Source organism: Meleagris gallopavo, chromosome 6 (genome assembly GCF_000146605.3).
Source record: "Meleagris gallopavo isolate NT-WF06-2002-E0010 breed Aviagen turkey brand Nicholas breeding stock chromosome 6, Turkey_5.1, whole genome shotgun sequence".
NCBI classification, from domain to species: domain Eukaryota; kingdom Metazoa; phylum Chordata; class Aves; order Galliformes; family Phasianidae; genus Meleagris; species Meleagris gallopavo.
Window position 1 is genome coordinate 46,897,323 of NC_015016.2, and position 18,377 is coordinate 46,915,699.

At 39.6% G+C, this 18,377-nt stretch overlaps 1 protein-coding gene across 6 annotated transcripts in view; it reads left to right on the top strand.

Annotated features, from left to right (window-relative positions):
• The window catches only part of PDE1C (phosphodiesterase 1C), a 311,651-nt gene that overhangs the window by 170,783 nt on the left and 122,491 nt on the right, over positions 1 to 18,377 (top strand). For 2 of the 6 annotated variants that reach the window (XM_010713055.3, XM_010713058.3), the window contains exon 3: positions 63 to 125. The exons of 3 other annotated variants lie outside the window; for them this stretch is intronic. In XM_010713055.3, the coding sequence (XP_010711357.1) occupies positions 63 to 125 (63 nt within the window). Of the gene's footprint in view, positions 1 to 62; positions 126 to 17,463; positions 17,486 to 18,377 lie in introns of those variants that run through there. One more of the 6 variants, XM_019616679.2, reaches the window with a different exon arrangement.

Below are 18,377 nucleotides of genomic sequence, written 5' to 3' on the forward strand. Positions count from 1 at the left end.
TGTTTTTTTTTGCCCTACAGAAAAGCACGGTGAAAAGAGCTGATGGATTTTCTTTATTTCAGGAGCTTGTTGTGGGAAACGGTGGTCACATTTGAACGACTCCACAGTCTGATAATTCACATACGGTCAGTCACTGCGTGTGTGTGGGCATGGAGTGTGATGGGGCCAGGCAGAGGCAGGGTGACAGCATTTTTCTTAGTTTTTTGACATGAGGCTGTTCCTCTGACTTTGAAGAGAAGGAAATAAGCAGGCTAAACTCTGGTTCTCAAACAAACTACTGCTTTCCATCCTTCCCTGGGACTCCCACCGCTCCTCCCATAGGTTGCAATTAGGACTGAACAAGAAAACTGTAAGAACATGAGCTCCAGTTCCACGTACGTGACTATTCAAATACCAGTCAGAAAAATTGTTTCTTAGCCTTCATTCTGGCATTATGCTGGATCCTGGTTTCAAATTACCCCTCTAGCATGGGGAAAGAATTCCTGGAAGGACAAGCTCTGCTCAGCCTGTAAAGATAGACAGAAAACAAAAGAAGGGGAGGTAATATTCAAGAGATTGAACAGCTCATTGGGAAATGATGAGACTTCTGCCCTGTGGATATTACATTATCTTGGTAACTTTCAGTGATGGAAGATAGAGCAAACGCAAGAGGATTCCACAGCCTGTTGATGAAAACGATGAGCCTTCAGTGTGAGGAAAGATTACAGAGATGAAGACCGTTTTATTTAAAGAGAAGATAAATCAGAGTGGGTACTTCGGTCTTCTTGAAACATCCAGTTTGACAGAGCAGGTGTTATCTCTTTCCTGTAGCATAACAACCAGAGGGCAAGAAAGTAATGAGGCAATTCTTTGAATGTGGTAAATAACTGTGCCCTGTCAAGTGCATTTGTAAGCCAGTATCAGTAAAGCAAATAGTTAATTAGGTTTCCCAGTGCTGCTAGCCACATCTGCCCAGAATGAAAACAGTTGCAGTTAATTCATATATAATAAATGTTTTCAGAAGGCTATAAGCTCTGCCCTTCATCTTACTGATGTGCTCTGCAATTCGCTTTATGAGCAGTTCTGCCAGTTTGAAGATACGATCCTATTTGAAAGGCAAGATGTGCCAAATGAGACAGACAGATAAGTAGTTCAGCAGTCCAGTGTGCATAAATCTGTGACTGAAAGTGCGGTGAGAAAGCCAAGTTTGTTGAGGAGTGAATGAGGAACAGCAATACTTTATTGTAACAATGTTAGTTTTACATTAAGGCATCCAGAACTGCAATGTGAGAAATCCACCCTGGAGATTCCATGTAAAGATCCTTTAAGATGATGATGGAGACTCCATTAATATTCTGTACCTTTTTTTTTTTCCAGAATATATTTCTAATTTTTTTTTTCTTTTAAATCTCTTATAGTAAAAGACTTTGTTTTTAATATACAGAACGGCTACAGAAAATGAACTCTTCAGTAACTATGCAATTGCTCATTGTCATTCGGATGTGAATTTGATTCAGCAGAGTGATTTTTAGAAAACACATGCATGAATTCCAAAGTGAAATGTATTTCTCCATATTAATCAAACAAATATTTGTCTTTTGTTAATTGGAGAAAGGGGGGGGGAAAAAGTGATGAGAAAAAAAGCTGGCAGCTTGTTGAAAATCAGAAGTGATCCTGTACTGGTTTGACTTAATTGTAGCACCTGCAAACTTTTCTCGTGAAAACTTTTCAGAAAGAAGGTAGCAGTTGAATGTAACTCACTAGCTAATATTGCATGGCAGAAGGAGGAAATGAGTGGAAAGCAAACAGAAATGCAGGAAAGAAAAAGAAGGCAAGACGCAAAGGAAAAGTGCGTGCATCTGAATGTTTAACTCATTTTTTCTGAAGCACAGCAAATTTCTAGACATTTCAGATGAATTAATTTCAGACGATGGGATTACATTACAGAACGTTGAGAAATTCGTAAGTTAGTCACACTTTCCAGAAAATGGCTGCAGGAATAACTTGCTACATTCCTAATGCATTTTTCAGTTTCAGTCAGACTCAGTTGCCCTGACTCAGGCTACATGGTGCCTTAGTCCTTGGGAAGTCCTGATGCTATAAACAGGGCTTCACACTGAGTGGGGTATTGTACGTCCACAACAGAATGGCAGAACCTCATCCCTGCCTTTTAATAAAATATGAATTGACTTCTTAGGGTTTTGATTTTTAATTTTGTTATAGACTCATTCTTTCCAGTCTGAATTTCGTCATGGCCCAGACTTGGGGAAGAAAAAGGGTATTGTTCAACCTATTTGGGGGATAAAATGTCATTAGATGCTTATAATCAGATTACACTGGTTTTGAAGGGAGGCTTATAAAGATGAATTTTGTACAGTGAAGGGATGATGAGTAGGCAGATGTTCTATTAAGTTCCTGCTTTGGAATTTTCAGATGAAGTAACTTTATCTGACAAACAGACCCAATGAGTTGCAGAGAGGTGACTACTAAACTAGAATCCAAGTCTTTAAGTGATATTGTATTGTACTAGTCTGGAGAGATTACCAAAGGTAACTACAGTATTAAAGGTACATATAATATCAGAGAGAGCCTGGAGGGAGGAGTGGAGTATCTTACTGAATCAAAATGTGACAGAAAATGAGGAAGCCTTTAGGCAAACAAGCCTTCAGGTATATATCTCTATGATTCTGCAGCTCTTCCTCTGACTATCAGAGTTGCAATAGCATTAGTTCCACTTCTAGGCATGGAAACAGTCACTGAGTAGAGTAGCAGGGGTCGGAGTCCATGATTAATCTCTCCAGCTAGCGTTATTAATGTTCCAAATGTCACTCCTTATTCATTTCACCCACTTGAGTCTGTCACGTCCTTCTGTGCTGATGGTTCTGAGAACAGGTTTGACATGTAGTGTATGATAACAGATGTAAGCTGGAGTAGCTGACTGGGAAAAAAATTTAGCCTGCTGTGAGGGACGTGGATTCCTTACCTCCAAACACTGTTTTTTAATTCCCTAACTGTCCACATGTTTTAGGGAATCCATATAAATTAAACTGCCTAGAGAAAGTTGCATGGTTGAGAGGATTGGTCTGAGATTTTCAGCTTTGCAACTCTATGAGAACCTCAGTTGTCACCTATGAACCAAAGTCATTCTGTTGTCTTCATCTGAAAACTAGAGATGGATTGTTATGAATTAAACTCAGTATTTGCTTGTAGGGAATGACGTGGGACACAGATCTGTAGGTACAATTTTCACACTTTCACTCTTGGGATCTTGTTAGGCTAAGACTGATTTTTCCTCAAATGCTAAAATTTAAATAAGTTACCTTTTCAGCGTTTCAAAAGATAAAAGTTTTTAAAAGGCATATAAAGTGTTTACTGGACCATATAGGTTTTTTTTTTGTTGTTTTTTGTTTTAACTTCCATAGATTTTGTGGAGAGGTGATATGAGAATGTTGGGAGAAAAAAGTAAAGAGAAATAAATTAGCTCACATCAGCTTTGCAAAACATGTACATGACTCATTTTAGGATTGACTGAAGCTCAGTGCTCAACATCCAGATTGCAATCCGTTGTGCTCAAGGCTATTTACAGCTGATGTTCTAAAGTCTGTCCATCTTGTCCTGCAATGCCACAGTTGGATTAACGAATGAGACTGGCTGAGGAAAAGTGGGAAAAAAGAATAACAGAAATGATTGACTATGCAGTTTTCAGGCCATTCAGTGAGCTTGCTGTGTATACAGATGCTATATTTCCATATTAATGCTCAGCAACATGAAATGTGGAGACACATCAAAATCTCATTCTTCTTCAGATTTTTGCATCTTAACTGGAGAGAGATATATTTTTATACATAGACTAAAGAATACTGTTTTATGGCCTGAATATCCATTAGTGAAGTTTTATTCATGTTGACTTCCTTCAAGAGGAATTTTGGATAGATTTGGACATTGACCGATGTTAGAATGGCAAATCTTATTTTTCGTTGTGGCAACTGAAGAGAGGCAATTCTGGTGCAGTAGAAGAGGAAATTTGCTGAGTGAAGACTTCGCTCATGTCAAAAGGAAAAGGTTATGTGTTCTCACATAATAAAGTACTTATGCTCTGGATTAATTAGGTGATTAAAGGTGATACTTAGAAAAGATATTTTTATCAAATGGCCCAGCATTACTTTAGTAATTAGCATCTCTGTGAGTTAATATCACACAGATCTGCACAACGTTATTTTTTTGTATTTATAGAAAATCTTAGTGCTTCTATATTGCTTTTGACTTTCCCACTTTTTAGATGCATGACTAATAAAGAGGCCATGCAATCCTCAAATGGAAATAACCATTTGCATCGAAAATAGATCTGCCTAAGTTAGCCTCTTCTTCCTTCTTCTCTTCCTTTTTCTCTTCCTTCCTCCTTCCCTCCCTCCCTCTCTTCCTTCCTTTTCTTTCCTTCCTTCCTCCCTTCTTCCCTCCCTCCCTCCCTTCCTTCAGTTGTGAAGTTTGTACATTTTGAGAATGACCACTGATAGAGTTTTTAGTTGCCTCCATGTTTTCAACACTGGCTTGTAGATGCATCTTTCAGTCTTACAACTTTTGTAGAGATTTCAGTTGTCTCCTACAGTTAACATTCTTCCTTTGTTATTGATAGCAATGTGAAGGTAGAGCTAGTTCAATTTTGTGTTTTAATCTCGAAAACCGAATTTGGGGCTAAATAATTCATTTTCAAAAAAATGCCAATTTGCTGTGGAAAAATAAATCTGCCCTGAGATTTAGGCCGAAATGTCCTTTTAAACTGATAGCCAAGATTTCCAAATTCAGACTGTTTTTCAGTATTCTTAGAGCTGCTGTTTGCTGTTAATGTAGCAGTGCCTGGAGATACCAATTAAAATCATGGATGGACAGTGCCAGAACCATGATGTTTACTAACATGTGCTGGTCCTTTCTTGATGAATTAGCAGTAAAGTTGCATCCTAAAAAGCCATCTTTCCAGCTTTTCTGGATTATATTTCATGACAATAGACATTTTAAAAGCTTGAATGCCATAAAAATTGAATTTATTTGTCCTAGACAGTGTTATGAGAAAGAAAATTTAAGCTCTGTTTAGACTACAGCACTTAATTTCTGTGAATACCTTTTACTTCTACCTTACTTTTACTTACTTCTTGATGATAGGAACTTCCACAGGTATTATTTAATAAGCATTCCAGCTACAGTGAAGTTGCAGTGCTATCAATTCACTGCATTATCAAAAGGTCCATTGCTTAATGTACTTGAATTGCAACTTCCTTTGGGCACAGTAAAAAAGCAACTAACTCTTTGATGAATAGCACTTAAAGTTATAATTGAATATACTGCTTTGAAAAGATACATTGGCATTTACTTTTTGCTTTAACTGCAGGATTGTTTTGCGAAGAAAAGATTGAGTCTCATAACAATTGGGCTTGCTTTGCATAATATTTTCTTATCTGTGCTATAAATCTTTGCCAATATTGGATGCACAGGACAAAGCTCACACACTCCTAAAGCTTGTTTGTGAAGATGCCAAGCTCTGAGATTCTGTAATGAGGCTGGCATTAAAAAATGCTAAATAGGCTTTTTCCTTTTTAGTATTATTGAAAATTATCTTCTCATCTCTTCCCCCTCTATAGGAATCATTCACACAGAAGATAGTTGAAAAATGAACACTGTTTATTTTCATGCTTTTTTTGTCCATTAGACTACTGCATTTTCTGGAGAACTGTGTGATCCAGGTAAATAAGGCATAGAGCTGAAAGCCATGAGGTTTGTGTTTCACTCTTCTGTCCTCAAACTTGTTTTTGGTTAATTGCCAGACCCTAAAGATCAATATCAACTGAGTATGTCATCTAAATATTTGGATATCAATGAACTTTTTTTCTTAAATTGCTTTTCTTGCTGAGCAATAGAGTAAATACTGATGTGAGCAATACAAGGCTCTACAGTTGGGATCACAGCACTGTTCTCGTAGGAGCCTCAGAGGCCACCATAAATCCTACCTGAGCTGTTTGAAAGCAAACTCCAGAACAGTCTTTAGGAGATACTGATGGTGGCGTGTCATCTTGAAGACAAAGGGACAACTCTACCAGAGAGATCCTTGGTTTTACCACGTTCATGCCATAGGTTAGTTAGGACTCAAGAATGTAGTGCACAAGTCCTGATTACTAGTCAACTTACAGCTTCTGTTGGGATTTTGTTATTCTCTTCAATTTTAGCATGTCTAAATGTACCATCCTTGTTGAACTTCTAACCTTTTGTTTTCTATTAAAATAACCACAGAAGGTGGTAATTTACTTCTTGTGTCTCTTCATTTTGGAATAGAGAAGTGTTGTGTTTAAACTTCTCCTTTCTGATGTTGGAGAAGTAAATCTGTCTTACTTATATTGATTATCACGTTACTAACGAATAGCTTGCTGCCTGGTGCAACTCTGAGCCCTTCGTATTAGTAGTTATTGATCAGCAGTTTTTGATTTGTTAAAGATCACATCTTATATGAAATCGTTCAGCATATATGAATAATTCTTTGCAAGGTAAATGTTCATAGGCATTTGATATTATCAGTGATTATGAACTCATACGTCTTGCTGGAACTTTCAGAAAAACAGGCTGTCAGCCCCAGCATCCTCAGTAATGGGGTTACAAGAAAGATTCCTGAGAAAGACATGGATTAGCATTTGCTTGTGGGAGAAAATCCCCAAAATACAAGTCTTAGAAAGCTTAAGACCTGAAGTAAATGTTTTAGAAAGAAATATTTATGCAAAAATGCAGTAGCTGGTGCCATAAAAAACAAGCGTGATTTTTGATGGGTAGAAAGTCTTTCATTCAGGTGGTCTCATTTGGATCCTGGCAATGTGAGGGTGAAGTTGGGTGGAAAGAGCTGTAGGTAATGTTAGCATGAATTTCCCTGGCTGCAGCTTTGGAAAGGTCTTTGTGTCAGAGGAGGGCTGGGGGAAAGCTGTCTGATCCCTTGTGCACGACATTTTTGTGGGACAGTCTCCAAGAAAGTGTTCCAATGAGGGCAGTTTTCTTCATCTGTATTGCTTCCATCTCCTTCTTTCTCTCTCAGACTGGGCTGCCTCATTTTACGAGCCTTCTCCCACACAGAGATTTATGTCTGCTTTGGAAAGCAGCAGAGCGAGTTTCTACCCTTTGGCACCTTTGACAGGATGTGCAGAGCAATCTCTTAAGGGTGCAGAGAGAGATGGTTTTCTGTTTGTTTCACTGCTGGGTTACATTAGCAAAGGTTGCAGGTACAAAAGCTACACCTCACTTTTGCTTCTGATGCAACTCAGCTGGCTGAATAATTCAGCTTTCCATTCCTATTGATGAATGACTTCCCTCCCACACCTCAGCCAAGCGGGCTGGAGGTGAACAGAAAGAAGCGTAGATGGTGAGGTGAGATGGTGAGCTACAAATGATCCTCATGGTTTATTCAAGAGCACTGTCCTGAAGGAGTGACACAGTAACCTTGGCTGTGACCTTCCTCCTTGCTGCTGGCTGTTGCACAGAGCATTTCTGGAATTAATCTGGGGCTCTGACTCAGCGGCACTGACGTGGCAGACCTGCTGTAATCAGTGGAGGAAACTTACTCTCACTTACAAGCTGGTGTGTAGGCTTTACCTCCTTTATAATAATGTCTGTTGAAATACATCTCTTCTTAGCTCTTTCCATAGCAGAGGAATAAAGCTCAAGGATTTTCCCTATTAGGGCCTCTTAACAGACACTTAACAAGGAGGATCTCAGTACTGATAATGGTGTCATTCAAGCCATCAAATAAGAAGATGCTCTGCACTTTCAGTTACAGTTGTGCACTTAACCTGCACAAACACTGGTGAGTGATTGTGGAGTTACACGTGGGGGCTCTTTTGTTAAACCTCAAGTATTACTGCATAGATCACTCACATACCAGCAGCATGCGTGTATGTAAATATTGATAACCATGGCATGTTTGCACATCGAATGCATCTTGATTGCAGAGTAGCTATGAGTGAAATACACCATTGTTTTTCTGGGGTTCACTTGGTGAGCATGATTGGACATGATTTGCCTGGGCAACACCAAAATAAAAGTGCGGTGCCACTTGGCATTCCCATGCAGTCCTGCTTTTATATGTTTAGACATGAAATACGGTATATGGGTTCTCACCCTCCAGCACAAACCCTGCCTCGATGAAAAAGAATCAGGAGTGAAAAACTGAATGGTTATTTTCTAAGGCTTATGAAGGGCTGTTAGGAAATCATCAAAACAACCTCCTCCATGTGAACCAAACCAGATTTAAGTTGGCAGAAACCAAATGACAATCCATAATTTACTCGGCTCCCTCGCCCATCCACTCCTCTGCACTTACAAAAACCTTAATCAAAATATTTGAAGGTAGTTGACAGAACTGAGTGTGAGTAGCTTCAGTCAAACAAGAAGAAATTGGTGTGATGTTCCAGATCCTTGCTTCTATAAATGAACAAAGTATCTCAGTAAACTCCAGTGGAGCTTAGCTGTTTTACATTGGTTGAGAATTTAGTCCCAGACACTTTATGTTGTACTGATTATCTATGAGGCACTGCCTTATGGCTACTCCAGCTTTTTGATAGAAACAGATTTTAGAGATGTGGTTTGGGGAGTGCAAAACACTGCAAATAAAACTGCCACATAGAACTCAGTCACTGATTGTCATCATCTCTACCAGAAGAGTTTACACGTAGTGGATGAGCTGTATATGCCAGTATGATGCATGACAAAGTCCTCCCCAGCACATTTCTAAGTAGTGAACCCACCAGGCCCCAGGCATGAGCAGAGGCACACATGCTGTAGACTTCTACTGTGCAGCTTGTCTTCCCTACTGGCTTTTTTTCCCCCAACTGTAAATATCAATGTGACCCAAATCTGTTGGCTTTAGTGAAGTAAAAACAAAACAAAACAAAAACAAAGAAAAAAAACCAACAACCATTAATCTATTTAAATGTGTTACATTTTATCTGATTTACACAGTTTGTGGCACTATAATTTCTAATTCCCAGCTGTGTGGCTTTTTTCTACCTGGTATCATTTGCTTTTTATTTTATTGTCAGACTTATTCTAGTTATCCATTTCAGACTGCAAATGAGACTCGTGGGGTTTTACTTATGATTTATTTCATGGATATATAAATGATGCTAATGCTGTAATCATCAGATATAGCAAATATTTACAAAGACGTATCGGTACTTTTTTCATTAACGCAGAATTTGAGCATGCTCACTTGCAGAAGTAATGGCTTTTCATTTTCCCCCAGAAACATGTAATCATTAAAATTAGTTGACAGATAAATCTTATGAGACTTCTAAAAACCCTAATCACCAAACAAAGAAGGAAAAAAAAAACAACTTTTCCTTGTAAGTCTTGGTCAGAATACCACTGTATCTCATTGAACCTCTATCCTACTGCTTCTGCTGGGAAATGGCAAAAGAAAGATGCAGCCAGTTCCTGTGGGTATGCTCTCAGGGCACAGTAATGGAACGTTACTGAGATGATGGATTCATGATAATTTTTGATAATTTTTCACCATCTTTTATAATGTGGTGTGTGTGTGTGTTTAATGGAATCATATGGTTTATTTTCACACTCTCTCTCTATCCAAGCACATCAAGCATTTGGCCTGAAAATTTCCCATATTTGTGACATTTTTCCTTGGGCAGGATGTAATATCTAGTGGATGACAAATGACCACATCACGGACAAAGCAGGCAGGCGGCTTTTTTTCATATGAAGTAGTTCTTTTTATATCCACTCTATCTTTCCACAACATAAATATACATGCACAGAACTAATACAGGCTCAGACTACCTGAGTCAGTGGAAGAGGAGCGCTGCCATCTGTGGATATGCTGTTCCTGGACTGAATGATTTCCTCTCTGAACCGATTTTTATCACAGTGAAGCAATGAAGCTATAGGCTTGTCATGTGGCAGAAGACGAGGATCCTTCTGGCCAAGTGGTCAGCATACAATGAATATGATTTGTCTGGTCCCAAATATTGTGGGAGTATCTTAAAACAGGGTAGAAACACTTATTAGTAGTCTTCTGCTCCTAAACACAGCTGCAAGAAGCTCCATACTGAGCAGAGGGAGTCTTCTTTGGGTATGAGGAAAGGAAAGCTGGCTGGGGGGGTTGGCTGTCCTCTGGGGGAGCTCCTCTGCTTCCAGGGAGGAGAGGAGGGAGGGCCCACAGAAAAATGCTGAACCTCAGAACCCTTCCAGCAAATTCTAGAAAATACAGTTCAAGTTTATACAGAGATGTAAAACAAGCAAAGGAAAGGTCTGGAGGAAGGCAAACGCGTTGACTCTCTTTGGCTTTAGGAAGAGAGCTGGAGGTATGGGGGAGGTAAAGTGGCATCCTGAAGATCATAAGGGCAGTCAGGAGATCCCAGGCTGCACTGATCCCACGCCAGCATCCCAGGCCTCGGCCGCAGGCGTGCCAAGAGGTGCGTGATACAAACTATAAATAGGTATGTGACATTGCAGAGCTGGCGCAGAGCAGCAGCCTGTGTGGAGCAGATGTCACTGGGAAGGTCAGGACCACAGCCACTGACATTTTGTGCCCAGAATCTGTCGTCGTGACGGCAGCATGGCCTTCTTGTCAGAAGTGGGTGTAAAGGCAGGCAGCTTGGAAACTGAGCTGAGCATCAGTCACCTTATTCAATAGCAGTGCTGTTGACTGAGAGGGGCATGGAAAGCTGCTCTGTCATGAGATTTTTTGCCTGTAGTTTTATTATTGTATAGATCTGTGTGTCTTCACCCCATGGTCTCCAGCATTGCACAAAGTGCTTGTGGCATTTGGCTGTTGCTCAGGTGGCTTGATGGGGGTAACTGAAGGTGCAAGTAATTACAGCAGGGCTTACAGCCAGCAGCAGCTCTGAAATGCGCAGCTCCTGCCCTGGAAACCCCCAGGAGAGGAGGGAGCAGGGTTGTATCCGATCAGAGCAATACTAGGCTCTCAGCACCTTGCGTGCACAGGTTTCCTTCTATAATTTAATCCTCTTTCTTTCTTAGTTTTGCTTTCAGATAAGAATGCAGATTCATTATTCATGCAATGAATTAACAATACTGATGAGCGGAGGGCTTAATAGATAGTACTTTCTGGTGTTGTAAAAACAATGCTCCCTGAGAATAAAATTGGATTTGGAGATGGGCTTAGCCCTTCTGCATTCTGAATCATCAAACCAATATGTGCTGTCATTCTAAACTTGCTCATCTGTCTATATTGTTTTGGAAAAAAAAAAAGCAACTAGGATGCTGAGGATGCTGAAGAGCCACTGAATATGCTTAGTGTGTAGTCTGTAATACATATTCACATGGCATATTTCAATTGTACCAGGATTGAATCCATGTTTTTTTCTCTTTTCTCTTTCTTTTCTCCCAGCTCCTGGAATGTCTTGTAGCAAAAGAAACAGATCTTTTTTTGACAAATTGTTTGCAAGTTGTACAGTACAGTATATCCTGAAAATTAACATTCATTTACTTTAGGTGGGTTGTTTATATAATGCTTTGTCAACACTGTGTCACATTATTCTGTTCTGCATTCAGATGAGTTGATTTCTCACTGGACTCCCAGCATATTTCACTGCAGCAAATGTTTATCTTAAATTTATTTCTTATTATTTTCTGAGCAATAAACACGTTCTGGGAGAATTCACTACAGCATATAACTCTAACAGATCCACAATGCCTTTGCTGAGTTACATTTATCACATTTCTTGAACTTTCCTTTCTCCCAGTAAAACACTATTTGGGCTCCAGATTTCTTTCACCCCTCTTAAGGGCTGCTGCTGCTGCTTACCTCTGAACTATCCATACCAAATTGTTCAGTTGAACTGAGGCTGCAAAAAGCTTAAAGTGTTGCTTTCGAATAAATGTTGTTCAGCTGTGGACATTTCATGCACAGAAGAGTTCTAAGGCTTCCTATTTAGACAACTGGTATTGTGAAAGCAGTGCTGCTACTCTTTGCTAACACCCAGTTCTGGGAGGTAATAGATAGCACTTTCATGCTCCCAGGATCAGCCTTTATGGTGCCATATGCCAGCCAATTATCTCAGTGTCATTAGGCACAGAACTAGTGTTTCCCACATGCTCAGATCATGCAATTAGTGTACTTAAGTGAAATGGGATTGCAACGTAGCAAATAATCAGAGGCTGGACCTAGTTTGTCCAGCCAAATTTCTGTTTGCCAGGAAAAGCAGCTACACTGTTGGTGGTTATCACAACCCGAAGGGGAAGCTCTTAGCTCTGTGTTGATTTCTGTAACATAGAATCATAGTAAAAATAAGGTTGAAAGGGACATCTGCAAGCCACTGAAGCCTTCTGCCATATCTCCTGCTCCTTCAAATTTAATGTTATTCACAGTCGTAGGATGCATCATACCCAATTATCAAAAGTCTGAGGACTTCTGTCTGCTGCCAGTTTACAGCAGAGGAATCCAGCTTAGGAGGAAACTGGCTGAATGAAATGCAGAGGAGGAAAATGACAACACTAGTGAAGGATGTGAAACAGTCTCAACCAGTGGAACCTCAGTCTTATGTAAGAGAACCCCAGTCTTCATGGTGACAGGTACTGCTGCTCTCTTGACAGGCTGACAGAGTTCCAACAAGAGTAGACACAGGCTCTTTGTTCCTCAGTGGATCCACTCTTTGTCTGGCCGTGTTGTTTTTTGCTTTTCTCTGAACTGCTTCTTACTTAAATGGCTTATAATTAGAGGCTGTTTCACATAAATGAGTGGTTGCATTATGATTATTTATTGCGTAAAGCCCCATTTATTCTCACATTCCGAAAGAACATCTTAATTTCCTGTTACTCTTCTACATCTGTTGCTCATTATAGTGTTTTCTAGTCAGATGTTTCATTGTTCTCGGAAACCTGTGCTCCAAGCACATCTCTGTGCATGGGTAAGGTGCACAAATGAATTCCTCTGTGGGTTTTGAAGATGTGCCACATTAAGTTGGATGTTTCTGTGAGCATTTCTAGTGCCAAGTAACTTCTGACCTTTCTGACCGTCTCTTTCAATGACAGTTGTCAGACACATCGACCTCTTACTGGGGCCACTGTAATGTGTGCTCTGCACTCTTTGGAAGTAACCTTTTTTGAAAGTGGGGATATTTTAGGAGTTGATTGGTGAACACCATTTTATCGAAGGCTTACTCAGGCAAGTAATCTCAGTGTGGTCATTAGATGTATCTACATGAGTCAGCTTTGGGCTGTGGAACTGCTACTATTCTATAATAACTGTAAACAAAGCAAAGCTTTTTTAGGACCTGGAGCTTAACTGTGTTGTGGGATAATGTTTGTAGGGATTACACGTAACCCTATAACAACAAAAGATCATCTCCCCCTTCTCTTCATGTAATTCATTCTCTCCACTTAAGTATTTCTAGGGGACCCTATTATTTAAATAGCCCTCTTCATGCTCTTTTAGTCATACCTTACTAGGAAAGTAGCACTCATTACTGTTTGTTCACGTCTTATAAGAATAGGACTCAAGATCATTACGTAATTACTCCCGTTTTAACAGAGGAGTCTCACCATTACACAGTGAGAAGCTTCTGTCAGCTTCTCTTGTCAAGCTGTGAAAGTGATTTTAAAATTAAGAGGAATGTAAATTATATAAAACATTTCTCATTTGTCCCATCCATGAGAAGCCAGCATGCATTCATACATGCTGTGAACAGGTTTGAAAATCTCTTGTTCCCTCACCTAGGCACTATAACTACTATTTCCTTCTGAGCAAAATCTTATGAATAACTTAGTGTAAGTAAGAATATTTGGGTCTGAATCACAGGTTTTCATGCAATTAGTAAATCTTTTGGTTGCTAAGTGCTACATATATGGGAAAGACCTCCAGATGTCACAGACTCAAAACTGAAAGCAAGTACGAAGTAGAAGTAAGCAAAGCATTGGTAAGAGAATATGACTTTCTAATGAGATGATGCCAATTATGGCAAAGCTAACTCTTTGCATTAATTCCACATCCCCGCCCCTCCTTAGTGCTTTGAATTCAGCTCTCTCATGTTCTGCTGCTTGACACAGTTAAATTCCTCTATTTATGGTTAAAGTTGTATGAATAATTAGGCTATTTTTTGTTTTGCTTTTTAATTTCGTTGCTGAAGAGAAATATTTTGGAGGAAAATGATTTCTAGTTCCAAATGAAGTGTTTTGCTTAATTCAAAACTGAATTCTTTGCTCCTGGATCTAGTGCATTTTCTTCTAACGGATACGAAAAGGTTTTGCTTTAGAAATAAAATGTTTTTGACTTGTCAGAAATTTTCACTTACATCTTTTCGTGTTTCAGAGTGATTGGAGTTCCACGTAAGCTTTCCTGCTCCGGAACAGCAATTTTCAAAGGGTTTTCTCTGCTCTTCTCCTAATAATTATCCCACGCACTTTTTTTATAAAGCTACTGGCAAGTTACAGGAGCCTTTTCATTATCTATCTCACCTACTCAGTTGCTTTCTTTGGAATGTCTCCATCTAGTCCGTTAGGAACTACTCTGACCACTCTTGGGTTTCCTTTATAGTCATGAAGGTGAAAAGCCTAACAAACAGGGAAAGCATCCTCTTCCTCACCTGCAGACTAAGCAGTGATGTAGCTGTGGTGCGAAGCTGACCTGGGGTGAGCAGCCCTCCCTAGCAGGGATGTGCTGTGCAGTTCCATCCTGCACCGGCCTGCACCTCATTTTGTGTGTGCTGATTTCTGCAAGCAGTTGCTCCTGCCCCCTGGAGCCTGGGCAAAGATCCTCGGGTCTGTTTCACCTGAAGGTGAAGAAGGAAGACGTTCTGTAGTGAATCACAGAGTCCTCCTGGCAAACTGAGACCCATTTCTGCAAGTTGCTGTAAGAGAATTCCCCTTGGAGCCATTACCTGGGTATGTGATCATGCCTGAGTATTTTTCCATACTAAGACATGTAATTTTACAAAGTGTTTTCTTCTTTTTAATATACTTTATTTTGTTTATCTCGCTTCATTTTTAAGGCAATCTGTCTGACAAGACAAATTTTAACACAGTGGTCTATCTAACTGAAAAAGCAAATTTATAAATCTGTCTAGTGTTATAGTAACTTGTCATTTCAACTGTTAGCCAGCTCTTGATTTTGTGACCTCCTCTTCCTTATTAACCAAACCATAATCCAGATTCTTCCATTGCTTTAGTCATAAACATTATTATTTGGAACTAATTAGAAGAAATTCCTCCTTTCTTATCTTGTGTGTGCTCCCTAATAGTTTCTGGGCATTTATTACTTACATATTCATTTTTCAGATGTAATTATATTGCTTTCTCATTTTCCATGATGTGCTCCCTCTTTTTAATTTGTCTGAGTAAATTATACAGTGCTCTGTGAGGACAATTCTTATTAAGATCTTATGAAAGGGACTCTCTGAATTGACGTAATAGTTCTTCCTTATCTGTTCCCTATCAGTGTCTTCTCTGTCAAAATAATTTCATTTATAAGTTGAAAGACATTCTGTAAACCTAATTGTGTTGTTTTGGCCTTCTACTGCCTGTCTTGCTATGCCCAAGATAGGGGATTGTCTCACGTAGCAAAACATCTTGCTCTGGATCTGACAAAATGTACTACCCAGACCACGATAGGGTGATCACTGCTTATTCTGCCATTCCCTACCCGACAGAATTGCAATCTGCTTCTCAGACATAAGTAGTCTTACCAAAACCAGAAAGACAGTAGATATCCCTTCAAATCTACGTATTTTATCTATCAGTATTTATCTGCCACCACAAAATACAATCAGTGAAAATTGCACATCCCTGTGCTAGGAAATACTCAAATATTTACACCTTCCGATAGATCTGTGAAGCAGACAAATGGAGAAATGAGGTGCTGCTTTCTGTGTTAGCCCTTTTCCAGGCTTTTTCAGTATTTTTTAAAGAAACAGACATCTGAAGGCTAGGAGTGGAGAAGATGAGTAACCTCAGGGTGTTTGATTTGGTAAAGATATGACAGAAATATAAAAGTAACAGAAATATAAAAGTAACACGCGTTGCCTATATCTATGGTAGTGTACTGAATTCCTGTCACACAACACCTGTTATTTTTGCATTTCTTGCTACAAGGAGTTATCTCAGCTCTAGGATTCCCTTTGTGACTGTCACTTGTAATGTTACATTACTGTACTGTCTAACAAAGTATTTATGGAATCGCTTCATCAGGGAAGATTAGAGAGAGAATCACGACACTTCAAGTGAAGGCTTTTTCCTCAAATATCAGTCTATAAAAGAAACAGACTTTTTTAGTTAGGTAAGCAACAGAGAAGAGCTGGGAGATGTTAACTGTGCGTATGCTGGAATAGGAATCAATGCATAGTGCCCTCTAAAGATTTGCTTTGCTCTGAGAGTGCTCCCGTGGCTTTTGGAGTCATCAAAATGCTACTTGGCTTTTCCCAGGGTTGTGCCTATACATCATGAATGAGCAGAGTGACCCTCTGGAGTCTGCCATGTTGCTAAACTGTCTGCAAGTGATAGCTCTGTCTTGCTGATCGTGCTATCTTGTCTCAGTGGGAGCTGCTGGATTTCTGGGAGCTATGTTATCGGTGTAAGGAAAACCAGGAGATTATTAGAAGTAAAAGTGGGATCTACTGGTTGAAAGTTGAGTGCTTGGTGTAGGAGCTGGGAATGAAGGTAGCCCAGACTGTCCTGTGCTTTGTTCGCATCGAGAAACCGTACTCCACTCATCTTTGTTTTTTAGTATCCCCCTGCCTTTTATCTCTTGAGCAAAGATGAGGCGGAGGCAGGCTTAGGGCCATTTTATTTCAACTTATCCATTATATTCAATAACCTGACAGAGCCACTATTTTTGAACCATATTTTCCTTCATAATACTAAAAACGTGCAAATGTTTTTATAGGATTAATTTATTCTTGTTAGCCACGAGAATATGTTTAGAAAAGAAAAGATGAATGTCTATGCACATTTTTTTATACAATAGATCCTGGCATTTATAACTTGCCAATAACCTTAAAGACCTCATAGTTATATTTTAAACATTCAGAATTATGTACACCAAGCTTAGCACCTAGTTCTCTAGTGTTGTCTCTTTTACAGACTAACAGTATTGGCTTATTAAAATCAAGTTAGGTGTTGGTCTTATTCTATCCTACCTCTAGTCTAGCGAAGGAAAGAATATTAAGCTAGAGGTGAAAGAGAATAAAGCAAGATAGAAGACAAAGAAGGAACATGAGGAATGAAAAGAATATCTTTCTGAAGAAGTCAGGGTTAGCTGAAACATTTTTGTGGATGTTTATGAGCAGTTCTGTGGCCAACTTTTCTGTAGTGGAAATGCTAAGTCACAGCCTGAAGCAGTGATTGAGCACCTGGTGAGAAGACAGGGCCAACTCAGGGGAGCTCAGGTGCATCCTGAGTGACCAGAACAGGTGGAGCCAGGATCCATCCCTTCCCAGACCTCATTTAAGATTTGGCAGTGGAGGCAGGAGTGTTTTGCTAGAGATCCCTGCTTACCTGAGGCCTTGCAAAGGTAGGTGAATTTTCTTCCTTTATTTCTGCATCCACAGCTGCAGCATTTGGGCTTGTCCTCATTTGTTGCAGCCAAGGACTTTGTCACTCTGCTTTTACTGCTGTACTTTCCATCACATTACAGCACTGCATTTTCTACGTATGTAGGGCATTTCTACTGCCATATGTATTTCCTTCAAGCCTGGCCAGACTGATGAGGTCTACGCTCCATAACACTGATGTTGAGCTACTGCTCTCCTGAGCTCAGTGTTGCTTCTCACCTCTCCTCTGTTTTTAGTATTCATCAAACTAGTGTTAGTATTTTTTAATAGGTGGGAATTTTAAAAGTAAAATTATATTTCAGAAAAAAAGGTGCAATCTGTCTGCAAATTCTGTCCCACAAAGCTGAATGTGGGGATGTACACAGGGAAGAAAACCATACTGAGTGCATATGTCATGGCAGAATTTTACTAGGAATGTTGCTAGAGACTGGAGTTACCTCTGATTTTGTTGAGTTCTTTGTATTTCCTTGAAGTATTTCTGCATTTACATTACTCACCAAAATAGTAAAAGAAGGAGTCTAAAGCCATTATCCTGTCCTGCATGCGTAACTTCGTTCTGTTTAATAATCCACCCAGAATCTCATGTATCTGTGTAGCTGTCCTTGTGCTTTGCAAGAGAGCTCAGTAGTCAATGTCTACAGCTATTTTGTGGGCTGATACATGTTCATCTGTTCGCTTGTTGTCATGATATGAGTCATCTCTGAAATGGAAGCTGCTTAACTTAGCACAGACCTGAGCTCGAGTTACTACATTTTGCTGGTAGATTATTTCATTACCTTGGACTTGGCTACATGTTGAACATACCTATATGGCTCTCAGCCTGTTTGGAGAAACTGATCTTTGAACCACAGG